Source organism: Gorilla gorilla, chromosome 7 (genome assembly GCF_029281585.2).
Source record: "Gorilla gorilla gorilla isolate KB3781 chromosome 7, NHGRI_mGorGor1-v2.1_pri, whole genome shotgun sequence".
Taxonomy (NCBI): domain Eukaryota; kingdom Metazoa; phylum Chordata; class Mammalia; order Primates; family Hominidae; genus Gorilla; species Gorilla gorilla.
Window position 1 is genome coordinate 16638312 of NC_073231.2, and position 25464 is coordinate 16663775.

The 25464-nt window shown below is 53.8% G+C and overlaps 2 protein-coding genes across 8 annotated transcripts; both read right to left on the bottom strand.

The window, feature by feature from the left end:
- Positions 1-2550: 2550 nt before the first annotated feature.
- LOC101126312 (protein FAM90A5-like) lies at positions 2551-6791 on the bottom strand. The gene is made up of 4 exons (XM_063709065.1): positions 5999-6791; positions 5305-5504; positions 4739-4847; positions 2551-4074 (listed from the first exon to the last, which is right to left on the bottom strand). Exon 4 carries the CDS (start codon positions 4057-4059, stop codon positions 3112-3114), a length of 948 nt encoding a protein of 315 aa, XP_063565135.1. The 5' UTR covers positions 4060-4074; positions 4739-4847; positions 5305-5504; positions 5999-6791; the 3' UTR covers positions 2551-3111.
- Positions 6792-12513: 5722 nt separating this feature from the next.
- On the bottom strand, positions 12514-24668 carry LOC101128260 (putative protein N-methyltransferase FAM86B1). 7 transcript variants are annotated; one of them, XM_031006641.3, is made up of 8 exons: positions 24326-24668; positions 22124-22186; positions 20152-20232; positions 18456-18557; positions 17082-17215; positions 16734-16999; positions 15757-15906; positions 12514-14085 (listed from the first exon to the last, which is right to left on the bottom strand). In XM_031006641.3, exons 1-8 carry the CDS (start codon positions 24419-24421, stop codon positions 13985-13987), a joined length of 993 nt encoding a protein of 330 aa, XP_030862501.2. In that variant the 5' UTR covers positions 24422-24668; the 3' UTR covers positions 12514-13984. The 7 variants fall into 7 exon arrangements, with proteins under 7 accessions (XP_030862501.2, XP_030862498.2, XP_030862497.2 ...); XM_031006638.3 differs by lacking the exon at positions 18456-18557 and having other exon boundaries at positions 12514-14024; XM_031006637.3 differs by lacking the exon at positions 18456-18557.
- Between the last annotated feature and the right edge of the window lie 796 nt (positions 24669-25464).

Below are 25464 nucleotides of genomic sequence, written 5' to 3' on the forward strand. Positions count from 1 at the left end.
AACCTCCATCTTCAGAATATCTACTTTTTCAAACCGAAACTCTACAACCAAAAATCAATAACATCAAAAGTTTGCAACTACAAGCCGACGGAAAATAAAAACATGAATTCTACCACAGTGAATTGGACTGCACTGGGAAACACAGATGAAGAAAGCCAACACCGCTTTGTCCTTCAGTGCCTGGCTCCCTTTTCAGCTCGTCTTGCGACTCCAGGCATTATGCCTGAAAAGTCTCCCGGACGCCTGTGAGGCTCTAATTCCCTGGGTCCCATTGCCATGTCTCTGGATTTGCGAAGATCCACCGGACCTTCTGTGGAACTCCCGTGTCCCTGAACTTTTGTGACATGTCCCCTAATTCTGCCCATGGTCATCTGCACCTGCACGATTTAGGGTCCATGTTACTTGGACGGGAAGAGACAGGCAGGAGTCGGAATGATGAACCAGCACACTGGGGCATATTCTCATGTAGCCCAAGAGACCCCATGGTCTTCTTGAGCTTTGGAACCAGTCGCGTCCCCCTTGACACTGCACCCGACTCCCAGTTTCTCAGTTTCGTTGGCCCTCCGGCGATCTCCCGTTGGATGAATTGCATCTGCTGAAACTCGAGTCCCCTTTGATTTGCGCTTCATTAATTATTCATGATTCAGGTTGGAAGGCCTGCTGACGACCCCCTGTGGCCGTTCTCTGAGCTTTCCTGTCACATCGTTTCCTTCCACGCTCTTGGTTCCTTGTGGTCCTGCTCCTTCTGCTGTCAGAGGAGCAGAGAGTTGATCTTATTGATTCTGGATACGGATACTTTCTAGGTGATCTGGATAATCAAGATAACGACCCTCAACAGCGGCGGAAAGGGAGCAGCCATTTGGTGTGTCTCAGAAAATCCCGCTGAGTTCCGAGGCCGCCTAGATATGGAATCCTGCTCAGAGTTGTTCCCAGGTTAGAGAATGGAGAGAGCCTGTGCATGATGGGTTATCCCAGCCTAGATCTTTCAGTGAGTCTCTACCTCAGCTACTCTTAGGATCAGGAGGAGAACCATGGAAAGGCCCGGTGTCAGACATCCGGAAAGAAGACGGGATGAATGTTTTACCTCTGAAGTACATCCCAAATTTGGGAGTTAACTTCAGCTATGCTGGGGTCTATTTGGCCAGTGAAACTCTGCCTGGTTCATTCGCACATCTGGAAGCCACTTCACGGGGGGCCGTCGCAATCGGAACCACACACTTGGCATCGGCGGTTGAGCCAAATGGGGACTCGTGGTGCAAGCAACGCTCCCCACGTGTTAGCGTGCGTGAGATTCAGTTGGCGAAATTTTACTAGGTGCGTGTTGGTAGCGCGGGACTGAGGTTTTCTTGCTCCTGTGGATGTATACGAAGTTAAAGGTCATGCCCAGCCCTGCGGTCCCCTCAGTCAACTCTGTTTCGGAGACATAACGATTTGGATTACTAACAAATCAAGAAATTTTCAAGCCCTTGGATGTAGGGAAAGGAAAGAGAGATCAGACTGTCACTGTGTCTATGTCGAAAGGGAAGACATAAGAGACTCCATTTTGAAAAAGACCTGTACTTTAAACAATTGCTTTGCTGAGATGTTGTTCATTTGTGGCTTTGCCCCAGCCACTTTGCCCCAGCCGCTTTGACTCAACTTGGAGCACACAAAAACCTGTGTTGTATAAAATCGAGGTTTAAGGGATCTAGGGCTGTGCAGGACGTGCCTTGTTAACCAAATGTTTACAAGCAGTATACTTGGTAAAAGTCATTGCCATTCTCTAGTCTCAATAAACCAGGGGCACAATGCACCATGGAAAGCTGCAGGGACCTCTGCCCTTGAAAGCAGGGTATTGTCCAAGGTTTCTCCCCATGCGATAGTCTGAAATATGGCCTCGTGGGATGAGAAAGACCTGACTGTCCCCCAGCCTGACACCCGTAATGGGTCTGTGCTGAGGTGGATTAGTCAAAGAGGAAAGCCTCTTGCAGTTCAGATGGAGGAAGGCCACTGTCTCCTGCTTGCCCCTGGGAACTGAATGTCTCGGTGTAAAACCCTATCGTACATTTGTTCAACTCTGAGCTCGGAGAAAAGCTGCCCTGTGGCGGGAGGCGAGACATGTTGGCAGTAATGCTGCCTTGTTACTCTTTACTCCGCTGAGATGTTTGGGTGGAGAAAAACATAAATCTGGCTTACGTACACGTCCAGGCATAGTACCTTCCCTTGAACTTAATTATGATATAGATTCTTTGGCTCACATGTTTTTTGTTGACCTCCTTATTATCACCCTGCTCTCCTACTACATTCCTTTTTGATGAAATAATGAAAATCATAATCAATAAAAACTGAGGGAACTCAGAGGCCTGTGCCGGTGCAGGTCCTTGGTGTGCTGAGTGCCGGTCCCCTGGACCCACTGTTGTTTCCCTATACTTTGTCTCTGTGTCTTATTTCTTTTCTCCGTCTCTCATCCCACCCGACTAGAAACACCCACAGGTGTGGAGGGGCAGGCCACCCCTTCACTTGGAAAATCAGTTAAACACAAACACGGTATGAGAGTCAAAAGACAATATGTCATCTTTTTGAGAATTTTATTCACTTCAAAACAAATTCAACACACATATTTACAAAGGCATTCCGGAGCCCAGTTTTCGAGGCTGAGGAAGGCCCCGAGAGCGCTTTGAACAGCACGCTTCCCAGCGTCCGAAACACTGCTCTCAGGGCGGGGCACAGAGGAAGGGCTGCACCTCTCAGGGTTCCCTAACTTTTCCCTTATTCAGTCATCTAGAGAGCAAATACACAGTAATTCCCCAGTTTCCTATTGACGTCCCAGCGGAAGTCTGACTCCTGCGCGTCACACAGTTTCTAAGGCAACGAATCTCTGGCACGGAAGCTTTTCCTGGCGCGTTTCCGGAGAACCACGCGAACTACAACATCCCTCACCAGAATTCAATGAGGCAGAGTCCCTGCATCTGCTCCCTGCCTGGCCTGGGCTCCCACATCCACAGAAGCGCCACAGCCGGGGAGCTTCGGAGTCGCCGCACAGAGTCTGCTCTCTGCTCTGCACTCCTCAGTCCCACAGTCCCCTCCAAGTCACGGGAGCTGGAGGCCAAGGAGCTCTTGCCACCTGCAATCTCACTCCAGGTCAGAATCGCTGTCCTCTGAGGAGGAGGAAACCTGAAGGTCCTCATAGAGGACGCTCGGTGGGACACGAACACAGGGACCCTCAGACTTCTCTGACACATGAGGGCTCTGAGCGAGGAAGGCTCCCGACTTCTCAGAAGAGTGAAATGAGGGGGCCGCCAGGAGGCTGGAGCTCCAGCGTCCGTTTTCCAGTCTCCGGAAGAGCACTCTGAGAGGCTGGGCCCCATCATGGCTGGCCGCTGGGTGATGGGACATGGTGCAGGCCTGGGCAGTAGGCAGGCAAGGTCTGCTGTGCGGAGGCTGCCGGTCGACGCTGGGCACCTGGGCGGGTGTCCTCCTGCCCATCTGGGGCGAAGTACTTGGTCCAAGTTCGGTTGCTGCTAGCGGAGGTTGGAGATTCTCCGGGGCCCCCAGCTCACCTCCCTGGATGGCGCTTTCGGGGATCTGCGAGGGACCCAGTCTCGGTTTCTTGGGGAAGTTCAGGTAAGCCTGAATCGGAGCCTGGGCAGGTCTCTTGGCTCCTCGCCCGAAGCTGAGATTGGAGAGTAGGCCCAAGGTGTGTGTGGCGGCTGGTGGGCAGGGCTGTGAGGTCACCGCAGGACGTTTGTCTTGTGCCTGGGGTCTGATGGCCTGGAGCAGGCCGTGCGTTTTGGAGGCAGCCTGGGGAACTTCTCGGCAGCCACCCTCAGGGCTGCTGTGTGTCGGCTTCACCACGAGGGGAGGCTCGGGGCCCTGGTGCCTGACTGCAGGCTGAGGGATGTCGGCCGCAGCCCCTGTCTGTCTTTCCTTTGGTCCGAGACTTGAGGAGGAGCTCAGACTGGCTTTTCTGAGGGGAGACAGTGAAGCCAAGACGGAGACCCTGTCAGACATTTCGGTAGCTGAGCGATCAGAGAGGACAGGGTCCACGCGCGGCCTCTTACTGGTTGTGTGGACCGGCATTGGCCCGCTTGCAACCTGAAAGAGAGGAAACAACACTGATTAGAAATTCCTAAGCATGGAGCCAACATGAAAATCAACCACATCCAAAGACAACGTGCACACACCATGAAATTCTTAGTACAGCATCGACAGGCGGTCCTTGGAAGTAGGGACAGACCCTCCACCTGAGTGCTGATCAAGACAAGATAGATGAAAGATGCGCTCTCGAGCTATGTGTAGCTGATCTAAGCACACCATTGTTCAAAAGATCGCGTCTTGGGCATTAACTGGATCAAAGCGCCTCCACTCAGCCTTCCATGAAGTGGAACGGACTAATGCCCTTCCGAAGGCAGGTTGGTGGCTCAAGGGTTCTCAGGACGTCTTCTCTGAACACATGCATGTTCCTGGGTTTAGCCTTCTCCACGTTTGGGGCCTCTGAGGGACGAATTTCCTCATGCCGCTAGGAACACGTTGTTGGCAGGCTTGCCATAATAGGACAGAAAGAAAGCCACAGGAAATACGGCATCTTCAGATGCCTTCGCCTGGAATCAAATTGACCTGGAAGGATCATGGAGTCCCTGACCCCAAGAAGGCAAGAAAGAGGGGTTCCCCGATTCCCTCCCGCAGACGGGAAGCTGAAAGGAAATCAACCAGCGTGACCTAGAGGAGAAAAAGACCAGGGGCCCAGAGTGACATTCACCCTCAGATAATCAGAAGATTCCGTGGACACTTTTTGATTTGGCAGCGGCTTCTCTGGAGGTTTCCCGGAAAATATGTGAAGGAGAGCCTTCCTCTGCGGGTCTTGTTGCCTACAGAACAGAAAAAGCTCAGGCCGTGCCCCCTGGTTTTCGCCAGGAGACAGGGAGAACCCTGTCTGGGGCCCAGCCCCATTCCGTGTTTTGTGATACAGAAATGGACATCTGGTGCCCTTTCCGCCTCTGCACCTTCCCTCACGTGCCAACCTTCCCATCCTCCAGGTGGCCCTCTAGGTTTCCCAAATAAGGACTGTGATTTGGATTCCATCACTTTCCCCCTGTCGCGGGGAACCTGCACGAAGCGCCCCCGCCTCTCCCCGTCCCTGAATCTCCCAGAGCCAAAGGAGCTCCTGGGTGTGGAACCACAGAGGACACGGAGCTCCGGCCTATTTCTCTGCAGCGTTCCTTCCCTGGCCCGGAGACGGAAAGGCACACGGTGTGCAGGTGCAGAGACACCATGTCCTTAGGAGGCAGTACCCTAAGAGTGGTGAAAACCCCTCCCACTGCTCACCTTGGTCTCTATTCCTTCTCTCCCTTATCCTTGTTCAAGGGCCCCGGGTTGGCTTCAACCTGGGGCTTCCATGGTTGCAGGTTTTCCTTCCCTTCCTTTTTCTCCAAGGTCGCTGGAACCAGGGCTGCCTTCCAGCACTTCATGGGGCACCTGGTACTTCTGGCCGTGTGGCCAAAGGCCCTGCAGTTTTTGCACTTGAGCTGTGGGTGGAAAGGAAGTGATGTCAGTGAGTGAGCTGAAGCCACAGGCAGCGATCCCACGTCAACATTGAGACGGATTGTGAATTCAGAGCTGAATAAGGATTCCAAAGAGGGGACACCGGCATGGGGGCCGTTAAGTGCTGGGAGAGTTCAGATACGATGTTCCCTGCCAAAGCCCATGTGACGGAGGAACTCTAAAAGGAAGGACTCAAGGTTCTAAGGGGCACGATGGTGAACCCGATGTCAACAACACAGCCAAACGTGGCTACACAGGACTCTAAGTAGAAAGGGAGGTTGCCCCCAAGAGTCTCTCAAGGGACCTATCGGGCCGTGGAGGAGGTCCCAAGCCACGCCCACCTTGGATGGGAAAAGCAACCTGGGTGGTGGTGACAGAACTCATTGGAATCCAACCCATTCTCTGAGGACCGTGTGACACACCCTCCCCCAGCCCCCACCCCCACCCCGATACCCAAGCGATCCAGGGCTAGACTTACCCTGGCATCTTCTTCATCGAGCGGGGGAGCCCCTGGCCCATCTGGGGCCCTCCGCTGCCTCTGGAGGGTCTGGGCTCTCACCAGTCTCTTTGCCCCAGGTTTGGGGTCACGACGTGCCATCATCTTCGTCTCCTGGGGGTTTTATGATCGCCTTTTTCAGGGGTTGATTGTTGGGTCACCTGAAACACACACAAACACACACATGTCGATGGTTAAGCACATTGGATATTCACACACCCACAGGAAGCCCCCCGCTAACTCCTTGCCAGTGTGGTCATGAGGAGACCTCACCACCGGTCGGTCAAATCTGTGGAACACAATGTGCTGTGTGCATCCTCAGATATTGTGTGTTCCTCTGCCATGATTACCTAGTCCGAGAGTAAACCTCGCCTGCCACAGGGCCCGTGGCCTAGGTATGGGGAGTTGAGCTTTCAACCCCAAACAAACAACTGATTCTGGAGACCGGACTTAGGTCTATCACGATTCACTCCGGTAGAAGACACGATGATTCTATCTCCCTTGACAGACAGAATGATCGAAGACACAGGGCATGGCGTGTACCACCCTTTGGCAGGTCTGTTTGAAATCAGGGAAAAGGGATGCTTCCTGTGCCAACTTGAATCGCTACTCTTGCCATTTCATTAGGCAACTTCCAAACACAAATTCATAGAGAGAAGTTATCTTCCTCTCTACCACACTAGCAGGTGATGGTCTTTCCTGTTCTATCTTTTTGGCTTTAGCTCCAGCCCCTCTTTATTTAATATTCTGGTTTTTTACACATGCCACAGGAATTCATCTAAACAAACGGTGAGCAAGTGCCATATCGTATCGATGTCTTACACGGCTGAAGGGCAAACCACCCTTTTTTCCAAGGTCCTTTTTCCATTTACCCACCAATTCAGCATGCTGCAGTACATTTCCTTTCACATTCCCATCTTGGTCTTATCCCACACGTGGAGACGGAAATGCTTTCTCGTTTTCTGTTCCAAGAATTACTAGTAACGAGAACACATCCTACCCCACCAGCAAGCCCCAGTGTGATCGGTTTCTTTCGGCCTCCCTTGTCTTCCCCCCCCCCCCCACCCCTCAGGGATTGCGTGAAACAAACAATTGTTCAGTGAAACTACCCTGAAATTACACGTCTACTTTCTTTCCCTGGCTGGCGCTGAGATGGGCAGGTGCTGGAGCAGCCCCGCTGGAAGCGATGCAGCATCCAGCACGACGGAGGAAGGGGCAGAGAGGGACCTCTGCTTTCCAGGCTGCCTTTTATACTGCGTCTGGTCACCTGACGTGGAACGTACCCCAACCTAATCAGTTACATGTACGTTAATTACAATTAACTTAATCCAATTACATGACCTGGAAAGGTCTATCTGCACAGCCCACTCTAAGATCATGTGCACTGCTGACAGACATTCTAAAACCTACGTGTACAGCTGCAAGCTTTGAAGAATAGATGTTCCCCGTCAGACATGTAACACTGGTGCCTGTACCCCTGTCTTCTTTTCCATCTTTTTTGTTTTTGTGGGTTTTTGTTTTGTTTTGTTTTTAAAAATGTGGTAAAATAGACACGTTTTAATTGGACCATATTTACTCTATCTCGACGTGGGCCTCAGCGTCATCAAGGAGATTCTCCTTGACATGCAGTCACGGCCATGATCCATCTTCAGAGCTTCTCTTTCTTCCCCAAGGTAAGTCTGTCAGCAGAGAACCCTGACCACACCCTCATGTGTTTTCTCCTCCAGGAGGCGCTTGGAAACCACCGTGAATTGGACCGCACTGGGAAACACAGATGATCAAAGTCAGCACCGCTTTGTCCTTCAGTGCCTGGCTCCTTTTTCAGCTCGTCTTGCGACTCCAGGCATTGGAGTCCAGGGAGGGGCACGCCGCCTTTACCCTGTGCTTCCCACGATCTTGTCTCCTTAATCCTCACTGCAGCTCTCTGCCATAGGGTCTTATACTGCTTTACATGTGGGAAACTGAGGCTCAGAGGGTTTCACAGCAGGGCAGGGAGCCCAGATGTGAATCTGTAGATACCAAGCTTTCTACTTTTTCAGTAGTTTCCAAGCATATTTTTTTTTTCTTGTTTTGTCATTGATGTCTTTTTTTGTTTTCTGTTTTTTGTTTTTGAGACAAAGTCTCTGTCGCCCAGGCTGGGGTGCAGTGGTGCGATCTCAGCTCACTGCAACCTCCGCGTCTCACATTCAAGCAATTCTTATGCCTCAGCCTCCCTAGCAGCTGGGACTACAGGTGCCCACCACACCCAGCTTACTTTTGTATTTTTAGTAGAAACAGGGTTTCACCTTGTTGGCCAGGCAGGTCTTGAACTCCTGACCTCAGGTGATCCACCCGCCTTGGCCTCCCAATATGCTGGAATTATAGATATGAGCCACTGTGCCCGGCCATGTCATTGGTGCCTTAACCAAGCCTCTTTTAATTTTTCAAATGGAAGAGCCCCTGTCCCACAGTTACTGCTGCTGAGCCATTTCAAGGTGACTCAGTGAGGAGGGAGAAAAGCGGAAGTGGTGTGGGAAGAGGCGGGGTCTGGGTCAGCTGCTGGTCCTGCTCTCCTCCCTCCTCTGGCCTCTAGGCTCCCAGGAGTGGTTTGGAACCTGCGCCATGTGCTCTGGAGGATGTGTCAGGGCAGGCGTGGCTTGGAACCCGCACCATGTGCTCTGGGGGCTGTGGCAGGGCAGGGGCAGCTTGGAACCTGCGCCATGTGCTCTGGGGGCTGTGTCAGGGCAGGGGGAGTCCTCGTGTCCCCTGCGCACAACACAGACAGAAGGCTGGGTCCACCCAGTGGGCGGTCGGGTGTCAGGCCAGTGCTTACCCCGCCATGTTTGCAGCCCGAGTCCAGCTGGCTGCAGGTGCAGGGGTATGCGTCAGCCGTCAGGATGTACATATCCCTGCAGGTCTCGGGGCTCCTGGGTTGCTTCTGGAAGGGCACAGATGAGGCCTGACTGGAGCTGTCGAGTGGTGGAGCTCCTGGGAAAAGGATCCCTCCTAGGGGGGAGTGTCTTGGGCCTGGGTCCATGTGGCAGGGACAGAGACGGGTTCCATGGCAGTGTCTGCTCTTCTCTGTGAAGGCAAAGGGCCTCTGACGGAGTATTACAGCCGCCTCATCCACCAGAAGCATTTCCAGCACATCCAGGTCTGCACACCTTGGCTGGAGGGCCGAGGACTACCCCTGCTTCTAGGTGAGAGGCCAGCAGGAGGCTCAGGGAGGAGGCGGGGCCTTAAGCAGGGGGAGCAGGGGTGGGCAGGATGTTCTTTTTCTGAAAAGGTGGCTCTGGAGGCCACTTGGGGACAGGACCTGGGCTCTGGCTGAACTCCCGGGAGGAGGCTACTTCCTGGTGTGCCAGCCCCTCCCTGCCAGGTCGCCCCAGAGGCCCTTTACCAGGGGGTTTGAGGAGGCCACGTTCTTTCAGTCTGCCACGCCCTCCATTCAGTCCTCTTCCTTCCTGAAGGAGGCCTGGGCCTGGGGTTGGGGCCACTGTTGCCCAGGTGTGGGAGGGCAGTGGCTTTGGGAGGTACAGGGACGATGTGTCAAGCAGCGTCGCCTCTCCCACTGAGATGGTTCTCCTTTGCCTCCGTCTCTTTCCCCTTTGATTTCTCCAAGTGGGGAGTCGTGGCTTGTTCCTGATGCGTCTCTAGAGCCGCCTCTTCCAGTTTCGAGTGAGCAGAGCAGTTGGAGGCTGAGGGCCTTTTCCTGGCAGGATTCTCCAGCTAGTCTTTGTTTTAGACAGTCTTGCTCCGTTGCCTAGGCTGGAGTGCACGATCTCAGTTCATGCAACCTCCGCCTCCTGGGTTCAAGCGATTCTCCCACCTCAGCCTCCCAAGTAGATTACACGATTACAGGAGCCCGCCACAACACCTGGCTTATTTTTGTATTTTTAGTAGAGACAGGGTTTCACCATGTTGGCCAGGCTGGTCTTGAACTCCTGACCTCAAGTGATCCTCTCGCCTTGGCCTCCCTAACTGCTAGGATTCCAGGCGTGACCCATCATGCCTGGCCCCAGCTAGTCTTTAGAAATGTTAAGCCATTTGGCTTTATTTTCACACTGACAGCTGGTTTGTGGTGGGTGTGCTGTGGTTTATTATTATTATTATTATTATTATTATTATTATTATTATTATTATTTTGAGACGGAGTTTCGCTCTTGTAGCCCAGGCTGGAGTGCAATGGTACGATCTTGGCTCACTGCAACCTCTGCCTTCCCGGGTTCAAGTGATTCTCCTGCCTCAGCCTCCTGAGTAGCTGGGAATACAGGCACCTGCCACGAATTAGCTTCGCTAATTTTGTATTTTTTTTTAGTAGAGATGGGGTTTCACCATGTTGGCCAGGCTGGTCTTGAACTCCTGACCTCAGGTGATCCACCCGCCTTGGCCTCCCAAAATGCTGGGATTACAGGTGGGAGGTGAACCTGGGAGGTGGAGGTTGCAGGGAGCTGAGATTGTGCCACTGCACTCCAGCCTGGGTGACAGAGTGAGACTCTGTCTCAAAACAAAACAAAACAAAACAAAACAAAACAATAACAAAAAAAACCAAACTGTGGTTATGTAGAAAAACTGTCAACTTACACTTTCAGATGTCCCAGCCAGGCCGTGTGGCTGCTTGGCCAGCTTAAGCCACTTGTCCTTGGGGCTGTCGGGGGCCTTATCCAATTTTCACTCCCCTCGGGGGATGTTGTCTCACTGTGCTGGGAGGATTTATGTTCCCAGGGCAGAGACCAGCGCTCTTACCCACCCCTCTTGCCTAGCAGGGTCGGTGGACCTGGGTGTCTGTCTAGACACGTCCTCCAGTGGCCTGGACCTGCCCATGAAGGTGGTGGACATGTTCAGGAGCTGTCTGCCTGCATGTGCCGTGAACTTCAAGTGGTAGAAGCAGAACCCGAATCTTTCTGGGGATAGCTTCACAGATCCACCGCTGAGGGGGAGCAGTGCAGAGTGAGCTGTCCACAGTGAGGCCCTGCCCCTCGGTCAGTCCAGCACACACTGGAGACCATGAGGAGGAGCCCTACCGGTACTGTTCCTGGGCTGAGCCTCACTGAAGTAGTTGCTTCCATTTAGAGCTCATGTTATATTTAGGTTGATACAAAAGTAATCACGGTTTTTGCCATTGAAAATGGCAATTACTTTTGCACCAACCCAATATGAAAAAAAAAAAAAAAGCACCCTAAATACTAGAACGCCACTCGGGGCTTTTGCTCCTAGACTAGAATTGGTGGGAATTGCCTGCAGGCTTACATGGTTTTCTTTGTTTTTCCCTCCCACCATGTCCCTTTTGGCCAAGCTCACATGGTGGGTTTGAATCAGTTAAATGAGTGTCATGCTGTGGCCTCACTCCACCCAGCGTAGATGGGTGTTTGGAAGGGTGGCGTTAGAGGAGATTCTAGAACCAGTAGCCCCAGCACAAGTTGAGCCCTTGGCCTCTGCTCAGGAGCCGGCTCCTGGATGGGATTCAGGGATGCGAGCCCCTTGTGTGAGCTGAGCCCAGGGAATGTCGGGATCAAAGCTGGCGTCCTAGAAAAGTCATCTTTTATGTGCTGAACCTGTCCCCAGGGGGTTGCCTTTACTTGTTCCATGGCCATGGAATTAAGAAAAACATGCAAAAATAATTCTTCAGTACTTGAAGAGCATCCAGCACAGAAGGTACAAACCTTCCTTAAGGCTCCCTCCTCAAATCGGTTTGGACATTTTGATGTGCACCCCCCCCCCCCCCAGGCCTTTATACCCTTCAGATGCCAAATCTAAGAACCAGCTCCCAGAAACCACACCCCCTGTTCCAAACCCCAGCCTGGCTTGAGCGTGGGGTGGGTGGGAGCCCAGCTGGGCACCCCAGGGGTCTGGTGTCTTCTCCAGGCAGCTCTCAGGCTCCCTTGGTTCTCTCTGCAGTTTACATGAGCTGGTGAAACATGAAGAAAATGGCCTGGTCTTTGAGGACTCAGAGGAACTGGCAGCTCAGCTGCAGGTAGCCATGTCTGCCACCACGCCAGGGTGGGCAGGGTTCTGGAGACTGGCATCGAGCCACGCTCCCCGATCCATGCTTCCCACAGCCAGGGTGGGACCATGGGGGGTCTGGTGGAAAAGCTAGGGATGGAGCAGAAGTCACAGAGGCTTCCTACTCTGCTGTCCCGTTTCGGTACAGTAGGATCGGGAAAGTTAGGACACAACCCCACCTGCCCTCTGGATTTCTGGAGCTGACACTCCACAAATGATGCTGGAGCCGGGTGGGCCGGGCTGCAGTTTAGGAAGTGATCGGATCAGGTAGGTGCGTGGGCAAAGGGAACTTCTGGGACCAGACTTGAAAGATGGGTGGAATTCTGCAAAGGTTACTTGTTTCTTATTGCAAAAAGTAATACATCATTCTTGTCAACAGAATGATTGGGAGGATTTTCAGTAAAGGTCCAGGTCAGAAGTCATTTAGATTGGGTCCCCCAGTTTCTGTCAGAACCATGGTACTCTGTTGTGGTGTGAAAGTAGCCACAGATCATCTGTAGATTAAGGGGTGTGGCTTTGTTCCAACAAAGCTTTATTTACAAACACAGGCTGTGGGCTGGATTTGGCCTGCAGGCTGTAGTTTGTGATCCTTGATTCAGACAGTTTAGCAAGGCTGAAAAGAACACCCACACCCCCTTGTTACCCACAGATGGGTGGGACTGTGTTGGCCAGAGGCCGAGAGGAGGGTGCTCACAGGGGAACGTACAGCATGTAGAGGCCAGAAGGTGCTCCAGCGCACCAAGTGTGGGAAAGTGGGACATACGGGGAAGTTTCCAGAAAGCATGATGTCAAGTTGGAGGCGGAGCGCTGCTGGGGTGTGAAGGGTCTCAAGTCCAAGTGAGGGAGTTAGGGACTTGGGAGGGGTTGTTGTTGGGTCGGGGACCTGGGGTCAGCCAGGTGGTGACCTGGGATGGGGTGGGGACAGGCAATGAGGTAAGCTCTGCTCTTTCACATTTTGCAGATGCTTTTATCAAACTTTCCTGATCCTGCAGGGAAGCTAAACCAGTTCCGGAAGAACCTGCGGGAGTCGCAGCAGCTCTGATGCGATGAGAGCTGGGTGCAGACTGTGCTCCCTTTGGTTATGGACACATAACTCCTGGGCCAGAGGCTAAAACCCCAGGGAACCTGCTGTCCTTCCTGCAGCTTCTTCTTGGAGTCTCAGGGCAAACCCTTTCGAGCAGCGCCTTCCAGTGGCCAGAAGCTGAAATGACGGCACTGGTGCCACCTGGTGAATGACCCGGGAAGCTCTGGTTGGCCCTGATTTCTTCTTTGGAGTCTCTGAAACGCTTCCTGTCTTCTTCTGTTCTTCACGCCCCATGCCCCTGCTAGCGTATTACTGTTCTGTGACTTCCCTGTGACCTCTGCAGTACTCCTCATCCTGCATTTGGTCTCCAGGTGTAATCTTTCTGCCGTGTTCCTAACACTTTCATTCCTGTCTTGAAAAAAGCACCTACTGCACCATAAGCCCTGGGATGTGGCAGCTGCAGCGGGCTTGGCTTTGTGAGGAACCGAGTGAGTACAGGGATGTGGCAGCTGCAGCGGGCTTGGCTTTGTGAGGAACCGAGTGAGTACAGGGATGTGGCAGCTGCAGCGGGCTTGGCTTTGTGAGGAACCGAGTGTGTCCAGGGATGTGGCAGCTGCAGCGGGCTTGGCTTTCTGAGGAACCAAGTGTGTCCACGTTGGGGGAACGTCATCCTTGATACACACGTTTTTATTTGCAGAAAGAAAATGTTATTTTTGCAGCCAAAATTTTCATGTCTGATTTATGGTGATTTTCTTAAGAACCAGAACTGCTGGCAGAAAGGGGGCACCCACACGCTTAGACAGCTGATGTCTTATTAGAGGGCAGTTTGTGGTTCCTGATTTGGAATTTAACATTCTCCAAGCATTCCAGTCCAGTGAAAGTTTTATCCGCTTTCCCATATACAAATTCTTCCCACGAGAGTGACTTGATTCTCACAATCCCGTTGGAGTCGTGTGTGAGTCCTACAGTGTGAGGTTCAGCATTGCCATCTCCAAGTGCTCTCTGTAGGGAAACAGTTTGTGGTCATGATGAGCTTCCGCTTCCCATCTCATCCCGGCCCGGCCTGGAAACAAAGCACGTGTTTGAGGATGGCGGTGTTTGGGGACAGGACATGAGCGTTTTGTGTGGGGCTGCTAGGACAGGCCTGGCGGGGTGGGGGTGTCTAAGTCAGTTTACTTGGTTCACAGGTTCCCAGGCCCACCCACGTACCTAGAATTGGCCTCCAGGATGGGACCAGAAATCTGGTTTTGCATAGAAATGGCTAGCAGCAGGCACCATGCCGCTGTCCACTCTCTGCCTGCGTCTGCCCCAGCACTTGGCACAGCAGGACAGAAGCAGAGATCTGAACCCACATCTACCTGGCTGCTCAGTCAACTCACTCTTCACAAAGCTTAGAAAGTGGCCGGGCACAGCCAGACTCTGTCTCAAAAAAAAAAAAAAAAGTTGGTGGGGGCTTATAATATGTGTGCTGCTTGGCACTGTTTTTTTCACTTAAAAGATATTGCAGGTTTTTTTTTCACGTAAGTATCTGAAGAAAGACTTCCTTTTTTTTTTTTTTTTTTTTTTTTTTTTTGCTTTTTTGCTTTTTTGAGACAGGGTCTTGCTCTGTTGCCCACGCTGGAGTGCAGTGGTGAGATCAGGGCTCACTGCAGCCTCCACCTCGTGGGCTGAAGCCATCCTCCCACATCAGCCTCCCGAGTAGCTGGGACTAAGGCATGTGTAACCACATCTGGCTAGTTTCTGTATGTTTTGTGAAGATGGGGTCCCACTATGTGGCCCAGGTTGGTCTTGAACACCTGGGGTCAAGTAGTCCTCCTGCCTTAGCCTCTTAAAGTGCTGAGATGACAGGCCTGAGCCCCGCGCCCGGCCAGCCTCCTGTGCGAGGTTGTGCAGGACTCTGTCGTGGAACCCAGTATGCCTTCGTGTGTTGGCTTGTTTGTTGACTCTGTAGTTAACGGGGTGCCCCACGTGGACAGGCACTGGGTCGTCCGTGTCTCTGTGTGCAGGCAGAGGCTGCTGCGGGTGCATCTGTGCACATGGCTGCCAGGAGGGGCTGTGCTCAGGGGGAGCTGGGGCAGAGGCTGGTGGCAATGGGGAGCTTGGGTGTAGTGTGGAGGCACGAGAGCCAGGTGGCCGGGCTGCAGTCTGCGGGAGCTCGGGAGTCGCTTGGCCTCTGTGTGTCCTAGTGTCTTTGTCGGTGAGACGTGACAATGACAGCACACCCTCACAGGTGCTGGGGTCTGACAAATGTCAGGTCTGAGGACAGTGGCTGGCCCACTACGGGTCCAGTTTCCCTTGTCTATAGTCACCCTGCTCGTTTTCCATCAACTGGGTGCTCAGGACAGTGACGTGGAGGATCCGCCTGTACAGCCTGTGCTCCAGCATCCTGCAGGCCACAGCTGTGTCCAGCCCTGACTCCGACTGCCCTTCCCGCCACCTCCATTTTATAGATGAGGAAACCAAGGCCCAAGGGCTTAGGGAACCCTGCTCTGAAGCACATAGTAGGGCTGCTGGGCTCAGACCCTTCCTCCCTGTACTGAGCTGCCCTCCTCCTGCCGCAAGCCCCACACGCCCCGAGCCCACCCTGCTCACCGGCCTCTGCCCGATTTCCCCGCATGGTGTGGGAATGTGGGGCATCCTAGCTTTTCCCCGGCGCCCAGTTCTTTCACTTCCACTGGAGTCCTGCAGGGACAGCTCGGGGACCATGTAGGACCAGGTGGGCGTTGGGGCTCACCCAGCTCGGTGGTGAACAGCTGGCACGTCTCTGGGTTGCAGACGGTAAAGGCCACGTAGACCTCAGGAGCCCGCTTGTGCTCCTGGCAGGCAGCCAGCCTCCGCAGGACCCCGACCAGCGACACGATGGCTTCTGGGCAATACAGCACGTCTACGGTGAAAGCTTTAGGTTACTGAAAGGGACAAGTGGAAAGTTCCAGTTCATGCTGACCTCAGCAGCAGGGTGAGGCCAGAGAGGCAGCAGTCATATGAGACTATTAGTTGCCATTTGACCATTTTGGCCATTAGATGGAAAGGCAATTACTTGGGTGAAAAAGGAGAACCCTTAGTAGAGAAAGCTGCAAAAGACAGAAGCAAAAGAAAAAAATCTCCAGACTTACTGGTGTTCCTTAAAAAACCAGCTCTGGTTCTCGGTCTATCTAGAGGGCTTTGAATGACAGAAAGCCTGACCCTGCCATGAAGTTCGTGTTTCAGGTGTCTGCCGATTGGTCTGCTGGCTTGGAGGGGTGGGCCTGTGTCCCTGGCCACGGCTGGACCTGTCGGTTTCAGGGCTGGGACCCAGGACCACAGGCAGAGCTCTGTTCCACCAGAGAGGGGACTGAGTGTGCTGGCAGGGGTGAGGGGTTTTCAGTGGCCCAGCCAAACACCACCTTCTCTCAAGGGCCCTGGCCTCGTCCCAGAAGCGGTTGTTTTCCTCCTGTGGTCTCTGAAGGACACAGGGCACGGCTCTGGGACAGAGCCATGCGGTGACGACTGTAACGGGAGTATGCCTGTCTCCAACAAGAGGGCTGCGGCTTGAAGGTCACCTTAAGAGGCACCCCTGTCCTTTGATGTCACCCTGGAGGCCCAGAGTAACTCTTCTGGAAGCCCCATCAGGTCCATGTCCGACAGCGTCCATTGTTCCCTTTTCCCAGAGCCAAGAGCTGGGTAGAGCTGCAAGGACACCGCCTGCACAGGATGCCCGGCGCTGGGCATTACCTGCTGCAATGACAACATCTGGCTGGAAGGCAGAGAGCTGATGGACCGTCGCTACGTCCCAGTCCAGCTGGGCCACTGTCACCCTGGGGCTGTCTAAGTTGGCAGTGATGTCTGCCTCTAATGAGAGGCCATTGAGAAGGACATTCCCTTGGAGCTGCTCGAGGACACGACTGTGAGGGTCACTGAAGATGTATGCCCCGGGGTGGCACATCTTGTAGATGGCAAGGCCTGTGAGGCCGGCACCACTGCCAAACTCTAGGACAGTCCTGGTGGGAAGAAATGGGACCGTGTCTTCGACTGCACCAGGGTAAGCCTGCCTCAGTGCCCTGCCCTGCGCCCCGAGGTCACCTGTTAATGAAGGCTGCCGGGTTCTTGATGGCCCATTCTGCAAGGTAGAGGGCGGCGTCCCATGTGACCAGGCCTGTGGTACCGTGGGAGATGATGGCTGTGCTCTCGGACAGTGTGACCGAGCCTCCCGAGGACTGCACCAAGAGAGGGCGAGAGAGTCAGTCCAGCGATCAGAAGGCAAGTGGCTTAGAAGACAAGTAGCCATCCACCGCAGGGCTGAATAAACCATGACAGGACCAATCGCCACTCAGCAATGAGAAGCAGCTAACTGTTGACATACCAACAGCTTTCACGGGCCTCAACGGTGTCACGCGGCATGAAAGACACTTATCTCAGTCCACACAGGATTCCATCCATTGAACATTCCTGAGACAACGGAATTCTGGCGATGGAGCACAGGTCAGTGGTGGCCAGGGGCCAGGTGTGGCAGTGAAGGGGTGACTGCCTTGTGATGATTCAATATGCTATGTTTTTCCTTTGTGGTTTTCTGTATCTATGTTTTATCTTATTTTTTTTTTTTTTTTTGAGCTCTGTCACCCAGGCTGGAATCAGTGGCACGATCTTGGCTCACTGCAACCTCTGCCTCCTGGGTTCAAGCAATTCTCCTGCCTCAGCTGCCCAAGTAGCTGTGACTACAGGCGTGTGCCACCATGTCCAGCTAATTTTTGTACTTTTTTTTGAGACAGAGATTCGCTCTCCTTGCTGAGGCCGGAGTGCAATAGCGCAATCTCGGCTCACTACAACCTCCACCTCCCAGGTTCAAGAGATTCTCCTGCCTCAGCCTCCCGAGCAGCTGGGATTACAGGCGCCCACTACCACACCCTGCTAATTTTTGTATTTTTAGTAAAGATGGAGTTTCACCATGTTGGCCAAGCTGGTCTCAAACTCCTGACCTCAGGTGATCCCCTCACCTCAGCCTCCCAAAGTGCTGGGATTACAGGCATGAGCCACCACTCCTGGCCTAATTTTTGTATTTTTAGTAGAGACAGGGTTTCATCATATTGGCCAGGCTGGTCTCGAACTCCTGACTTCAGATCCACCCGCCTTGGCCTCCCAAAGTGCTGGGATTACAGGCATGAGCCACCATGTCCAGCCCTGTCAAGTATTCTTTGAGGACTGGGCACCAGGTCCTTGTGAAGCAGGTAGTGTGTGTCACCTATTGGACAAATGCCCAACAATCCCATGAGACATGCTGTTGTTATTGAAGTGCTTGATTTACAGACAGGGAAACTGAGGCTAAAGAAGGTTAATGGACCTCATATCTAAGACTGCAGAATGGGTGAGTCAGGACTTCAACCCACACCCACGTTTTCACTTTGTCTGTGCAGGAAGGATATCTGGGCTGTGAGGGGGAGGAGGGTGCCCTTCTCATACAAGCAAACACCTCCGGTGGCCCTGGGTGGACTCCTTGGCCATCAGAGTCTCTGCCAGCGCCTCGTAGAGCTCGTCCAAAGGCTCTGTGTGGACAGCCTCGTGCTGGGGGCAGACAGAGTGAGAGCTTGTTTGCTTTCATTCTAATCTGTAAAAATGGTCAGATGATTTTCACCAAGTTTGGAGGGGAGATTTGGGATGGAATGGTGTAATACCGGCCAGCTGGTATATAAAATATTCACTTCATTGGGCATGGTGGTGTGTGCCGAATAGTTCCAGCTACTCTAGAGGCTGACATGGGAGGACTGCTTGAGCCCAGGAGTTTGAGGACAGCCTGGGCAACAGAGATCTTGTCTCTAAAAAGAAATAATTCCACTTGGTAGGGAAACCTGGACGGGAGGGCCTTCAACAAGAGGTGTTGAGATGGTAGGGTTAGGTGTAGTCTAGGGCAGGAGACAAGGATTCCGTGAGAGCTGCCACATGACCATGACAGAGAGCTCTGTGTTTGGATCAAACACAGAGAGGAGGAAAACAAAAGGTGATTTTAAGCGAGCCCAGGCAGAACTGTGAGGGCGGCCCATGCTGCAGGCTGTGGCTGTCAGTAGGCTGCTTCTCCACAGCTGGCCCCGTCCTACGATTCTCAGGGCAGCAGCAGGGTACACTGGGTGACTGCTGCCCTCTCCTGGTGGCACAGGGCAGACCTGCTGGTGACCACAGATGCACCCTTTTGGGGAGGACTAGGGAGAAAGCAGGTATTGGAGAAGCAGGGGATTGTTTATTTGCTGAAAGTGTGGCCCTTTCACTCAGCAGGTCTGCTACTGCCTACTAAGGAACGGCCTCTCGATATCCTCATGTCAAACCATGCATGTTCGGGCCCATCTTTAAAATCCATCCTAGGCCAGGTGTGGTGGCTCATGCCTGTAATCCCAGCACTTTGGGAGGCCGAGGCAGGCGGATCACCTGAGGTCAGGAGTTCGAGACCAGCCTGGCCAACATGGTGAAACTCTGTCTCTACTAAAAATACAAAAACTAGCCAGGCATGGTGGCGTGTGCCTGTAGTCCCAGCTTCTTAGAAGGCTAGGCACGAGAGTTGCTTGAACCCAGGAGGCAGAGGTTTCAGGGAGCCGAGATTGTGCCACGGTAATCCAGCCTGTGCAACACAGTGAGACTGTCTCAAAAAACTAAATAAATAAGTAAAAAATAAAATCCATCCTGTATCAGTCAGGAAAGAGCTCATTCCAGCAGGATCAATGCAGAGAATTCACCAGAGGAACTAGTTCCAAAGGTATGGCAAGAGCTAAATCTTCCAACAGGGGCCCGTGGGGCAACCCAGAGATGGACAAGAGCAGGAAACTCCAAACCCTTCGGCGGGCAGGACAGAGGGTGTGAGTGAGGGTTCCAGTGCTGTGGGCTGGACCAGCCTGGTAGGAATGAGAATTCAAATGCTAGGAGATGGGGCCCCAGAGAAGCAGCTGCTCTGGAAACCCCAGGAGGCAGAGTGAGGGAGAGACGCTGGCCTCCCCTTCTTCCCGCCCTGCACTGTCTCCCATGGGTCACACTCAGCTGTAGCCAGTTGCCTGGGGAGGCCCCCGCCATGCTGGGGTTTGCAAAGCAGGCCCAGGGCCTGGGAAGGACAGGGTGTGCAGCACGCCGGTGGCTATGCTGTCTGGCTACTGGGTAGACACTGCCCATAACTGACCTTTTTGATGAGTTCTGAGAGAAAGCACCGGGCATACTTTACTGACGGCGGGTGCTTCACACACACAGGATGCTTCACAGTCTACGGCAAAGGACAGAACGTTGGTTGCTCGAGAGCCCATCTTAAGTCTCCTATGAGCTTCAAGCCAACACAGCAGAGGGCAAACTCCAGGCTACCCGATCCCTCAGCAAAGATGCAGCTGGACACAGCGTTCTGGCACCACGCATCTGAAGTTTGTCTTAAGATATAAGCCGTTTCCTAAAAATGCTTCCACTGAAGTGGCACAGGCTATGGCAGCATTTCTAATGCCCATCTGAGCAGGAACACAGGGCATGTGGGCCCAAACCACCTCCCTCCCACAGGGGTCAGTGTGAACCAGGGTTTGCAGTAAGGACAGTCGCCAACTATCTGGCTTTATGGAAGAGGCGGGAAGGCCCACTCAGCAACTGCTCTCTTGGAGCCTGTGTCCCTGGGGACAGGATGGAGGGGAGGGGAAGCTCAGGGTGACTCCAGCTAAAGCCAAGAGAAGCCAAGCGCAGGATGAGCAAGTTCCAGGCAGTGGGAACAGCCTGTGCAAGCTCTGAGGTGGCCACAGGCTGGCACTTGGAAAGGAGGGCAGAGGGACTGGTGCAGCAGGAGTAGGGACGGTGGGAAAACAGGAGCCTGGAGGGAGAGGGAGGAGACGGTCCGCAGTGCCTGCTGGCTGGGAGGGATGCAGATTCTGCCCAAGTGCAACAATGTACCCCACGCAATAAACAGGCTCTTCATGCTGGTGCTGGTTTTTCATTTGTTTTGACACAGAGTCTCACTCTGTTACCCAGGCTGGAGTGCAGTGGCTCGATCTTGGCTCACTGCAGCCTCTGCCTCCTGGGTTCAAGCGATTCTCCTGTCTCAGCCTCCCAAGTAGCTGGGACTATGGGCGTGCACCACCACACCCATCTAATTTTTTTATTTTTAGTAGAGATGGGTTTTTGCCATGTTGGCTAGGCTGGTCTTGAACTCCTGACCTTAGGTGATCCATCCACCTCAGCCTCCCAAAGACCTGGGATTACAGGTGTGAGCCAGTGCACCCAGCCTTGTGCTGGGTTTTAAAGCAGCTCTCCCTACATCTCATGCTTCACCACCTACGAGAGTGAGGCTCAGGGTGGAACTCAGAGCAAGGTGTGAGATAACTTCAGGTATCTCCATGCTCGAAGCCCTGACCTACTGTATTGCCCCAAAAGTCTTCCCTGCTGTGGCTGCATCTTTTCCACGTGGATAATCTTGGTTCACCTCTAGCACAGGAATTCTTCACCGGGGCTCCTAGGATGGGCTGGGTGGGTGGGGGTGGAGGATGTCTGCCTCACCTGAGTTTGTACGGAAAATGTATTCTTCTGGTGCACTTCTTTCTGGGAGGGAGTCTATTTCTTTGTCTTGTCAGAAGGGCTCATGACCCTTCGAAGGTGAAGACCCAGGATGCAGGGTGATCTGCCCTTGGCCCTCAAGGCCAAGGTCAGCCTGTGGCTGGGCCAGGTGGTGATCCTGGCTCTCACCTGCATGCAGATGCACTTGAGTCCAAACCCCACCCTGGGCAAAGCAAGGGCCCATTTAGGTCTAGAAGAGACAGGAGTGGGTGGAACAGGCCTCATGAATGCAAAAAAGAAAGTCTCTGAGCATCTACCAAATGCTAGAAGCTGTTTTGCACCTGTCATCTCTGTTTTTGCTGTGGATGGTTTAAAAAACATTCCCTAGATTTCCCCCCTCTTGCAGATTTTTGTATATTCTGATGTCTTTGTCTAAGTCTTAGATAGAAAACGAAAGCGCAGGAGCTGTGGGAGGTGCTGACACCCTCCTGCAGTGCTGACTCAGTGGTTTTGTTCTTTGAAGAGGGCTGTTTTTAAAGGGTACAAGCACACCTGTGCTGCTTCTCTCAGGTCTTCCGGAGAGATTCAGGAGGCAGGGTCATGAGTCCCAGGGACTCTGGGATTCTTACCTTGTGCAAAATATCCCGCAGCAGCTCAGAATCTGATGAGTCTCTTAACTTTGCCTCTAAGCTCTGTGTGGACGGGAGAGAGAGAAATCTCAAGGGCGCATACACAGGAACATTAAACACGCAATAGAGTGTGTTGGCAAAGCTCTATGTGATCCCTCCCTGGGGACGTGGAGCCAGTTGGAAGTGGAAGCCACAGCGGCTGAAAGCCTGACCTTCAGATGTCGCAGGGTGCACCTGGATGAATCACAGGAAGAAGGCTGACTCTTGGCCGCATTAGTCCTGGCTACTCAGCTGCCACCAAGGTCATGGGCCAGCTCCCTGGTTACACTGGTCAGCCAGGAATTACCAGGGCAGCCATGGCACCAAGGTTTGATGGGCTTGCCATCTGAGTTTAAGTGGAAATGCAGAATGTGCCCATACCAGCCTGGGTTACATTGTCCTCTTACAGGGGCCTCAAGCCCAGCAGCGAGCTTTGGCTCCCAAGTTAGGCAGACTGTCTCGGCTGGTATGTGACACACGGCAAGGCACTTCATTGCTTCAGAGCTCCTTCTATGTCATAAAAGGCCCTACAAGACCTGCTGCTAATCCCCCTCTCTGGCCTGTTCTCCCTCACCCCTGGCCCACCCTGCTCACTCCACTCCAGCCACACTGGCTGCCTTGCTGTTGTTCCTCAACCACAGCTGGCTTATTTCCACCACAGGGCCTTTGCATATCCTGTTCCCCAAACCCTTCCCATGGCTGGCTGCTTCACCACTCAGGCCCCAGTTCAAATGCCACCTCTTTGGGGAAGGCTTCCCTGATTCCCTGATTTTGGTGACACTTTTCCCCAGTTGCTCCATTCACCATTTCCCTGTTTTATTGGCTTTAAAGCCACTCTCATTTGGTCTTTTCTTGTTTATTCATTTATTTGTTTATTCTCTGGCTCTCCCATGCAAGCAGAGCCTCATCTATCATGGGTACAGCTGATCCATGGTGCCTGGCTCACGGAAGGCATTTATTAAACATTTTGAGACTGAATAAAACACTAGCTAACACCGACATGCATTTACCATGAGCCAGGCACTGATCCACAGGCTTTTGTACTCAATGCTGACAACAACCCTAAGAGGTAGGTATCATTATATCCCCCATTTTATTAATAAGAAAAAAATAACACAGAGAGATGCAGTCACTTGCCCAAGGTCACACAGGGCCAGGGGTTGGGCCAGGATTCGAAGCAGGCATGCCGTCTGCTGGGTCTGAACTCTCAACTACTTCACCCTAATCAAACAATCCCTCTGGTCAAATGTGAGTGATAATAATAGTACCCACCTCGTGGGTGTTGAGGGTGAGCCCAAGTTAGCATTCAGTGTGGGCATGTGAACAACTATAGTCAATATTGAATGGAGACCTATGATGCTTTTATGAAGGTTTCTATCTTGGGTTAAAAATGCACAAATTTCTCCTGACCAGAAATGATCTCTGAGTGCTAAATATTTCATGTCAATGGAATAACGCAAATGATTAAGCAGCACCCCATAAAATGGGGCAGACCCAGGGAGGAATATATATCCAAACTGACTCATCCCAGTGAGCTCACTGCACATGAATTACAAATGGAGCGGGGTGTATTAAGCCCCTTTGCTGGCAGAAGGGAGGCTGCTGCCTGCCACGTGCCTGTGCTGAGAATGGCAGGTCCCCAGGGAGAGGAGAGGCCACCCCCTTCTCTGTCTCTTCTATAACAGGCGTGAAAGCCTCAGCGCATGAGCCGATTCTGTGCAGTGCTCCACATACAGATGAGAACACTAAGGCCCGAGAGACAGCCAGTGACCTGGTCACCGCGCTCAGGAGGAGGTGGTTACCCGCGGGCCTGAGGGCGCTGACTTTTTAGAATGGGCGAGCGCAGCTGTGTCCCAGTGACCAGAACGATTACTGCCTTTAAAAAGTAAAAATGATCGTGAACTGTACCCCACACTGAGCGCGCGTCTGCCCCACAAGGCGGTGGAGACGCCCCCAGCTTCCGCCGCCAGCTCGCGGGGCAGAAGGGGTGCGAGCGACTCTGGCCAGGCCTCAGGGACGGGGACCGGATCTCGCGGCGCTGACCGGGGAGAGCCCAGGAACGCACGTGGCCGGAGCGCCGGGGGTTTCAGCACGGAGACCCATCCCGTCTGCCCCTGGACTCCCGCGACCCCCGCGGGCCTCTCCGCTCGCCCCGCCGCCCACCTGCCAGGGGAAGGAGCGCAGTGTGCGCGCCGCCAGGAAGCGGCGCTCGAAACCCTGCAGCAAGAGTTCGGTCCCCGCGTTGTCCTCGGGCGCCATGAGGTGGTCGGGGCCGCAGCATTGCCGGGAGACCTGGAGGAAGCCGGGCCTGGACTGAAGAGGGGGCGGGCCGAGAGCAGTGCGTGGGGGCCGAGAGGGGGCGGGGCCTGGGGATAGGGTCAGGAGGTGCGTCCTGGGGGTGGACTCTAGGGCGGGGCAAAGATGAGCGTTAGGAGGGCGGGGCCTGGGGTGTGGCCAGGATGAACGTCATGAGGGCGAAGCCTGGGGTAGGGCCAGGATAAGCGACGTTGGTGCAGGTCCTGGGTAGAGTCCAGGTTGGCGGTTCCTGGGGTGGGGCCGGGATAGGGCGATCCTGGAAGCTGGGCTTCGGAAGCGTCCAAGTTAGTGGCGTCCTGGAGGCGGTGCCTTGCGTGGGGGCAGGATAAGAGTCCTGGAGGAGGGCATTAGGGCGGGGATAAACGCCATTGGGTTCAGGAGGCGGGACTCAGAGCAGAGCCCAGGAGACAGGTCTTAAGGCGGGGCTAAGGCCAGACCCAGAGAAGGGCTCAGGAGGCGGGGCAGGGGCGGGGCGTTGACTATGTCGTAGCACATGGCCAGGCGGTGCGCGGACTCTGGGAGGCGAAGCTTAGGACGGGCCCACGTGGGGAGGGGCCCAGGGTCCGGGAGGCGGGGCCGAGGCCGGTCGGGGCTGCGCTCAGGGGCAGAGACCTAGCTGGGCTTGGGGCGGGGCCGAGACGGAGCGAGGGGTCCAGGGTGTGGGAAACGGGGAGGGATTTGAGGAGGGGATCGGAATGTGGCTCAAGTTCGGGAGGCCTTACCTGCGGAGGGTTTGAGGCAGGCCCAGGAGAGAGCCCACGGTCTTCTGACGCAGGGCCAGGGGCGGGGCCGAGTCCGGGTTTGGGGCCCGGGAGGCGGGGCCAGTTAGGGCGAGGGTCCCTGGGATCGTCGGGTCAGGCCTTGGGCTAACGTAGGCACTCTCGCAGTTCCTCTGCCTTCAGGAAGGTCTTTTTAGCAGGGGCCTTACGGGTGCATGCTTCGGTCCTGGAGGACTTATCCTAACCTCCTCTCCATCAGCGCCACCC

Bases quoted from the DNA above. Each gene is read 5' to 3' on its own strand.
- LOC101126312 (XM_063709065.1), bottom strand. From the start codon at position 4,059: ATGCCGGTCCACACAACCAGTAAGAGGCCGCGCGTGGACCCTGTCCTC.
- LOC101128260 (XM_031006641.3), bottom strand. From the start codon at position 24,421: ATGGCGCCCGAGGACAACGCGGGGACCGAACTCTTGCTGCAGGGTTTC. The intron at 17,000-17,081 runs GTGACCTCGGGG...TCTTCCCACCAG, and splicing joins CCGGCAGCCTTCATTAACAG to GACTGTCCTAGAGTTTGGCA. The intron at 15,907-16,733 runs GTAATGCCCAGC...CTTTCACCGTAG, and splicing joins AGATGTTGTCATTGCAGCAG to ACGTGCTGTATTGCCCAGAA.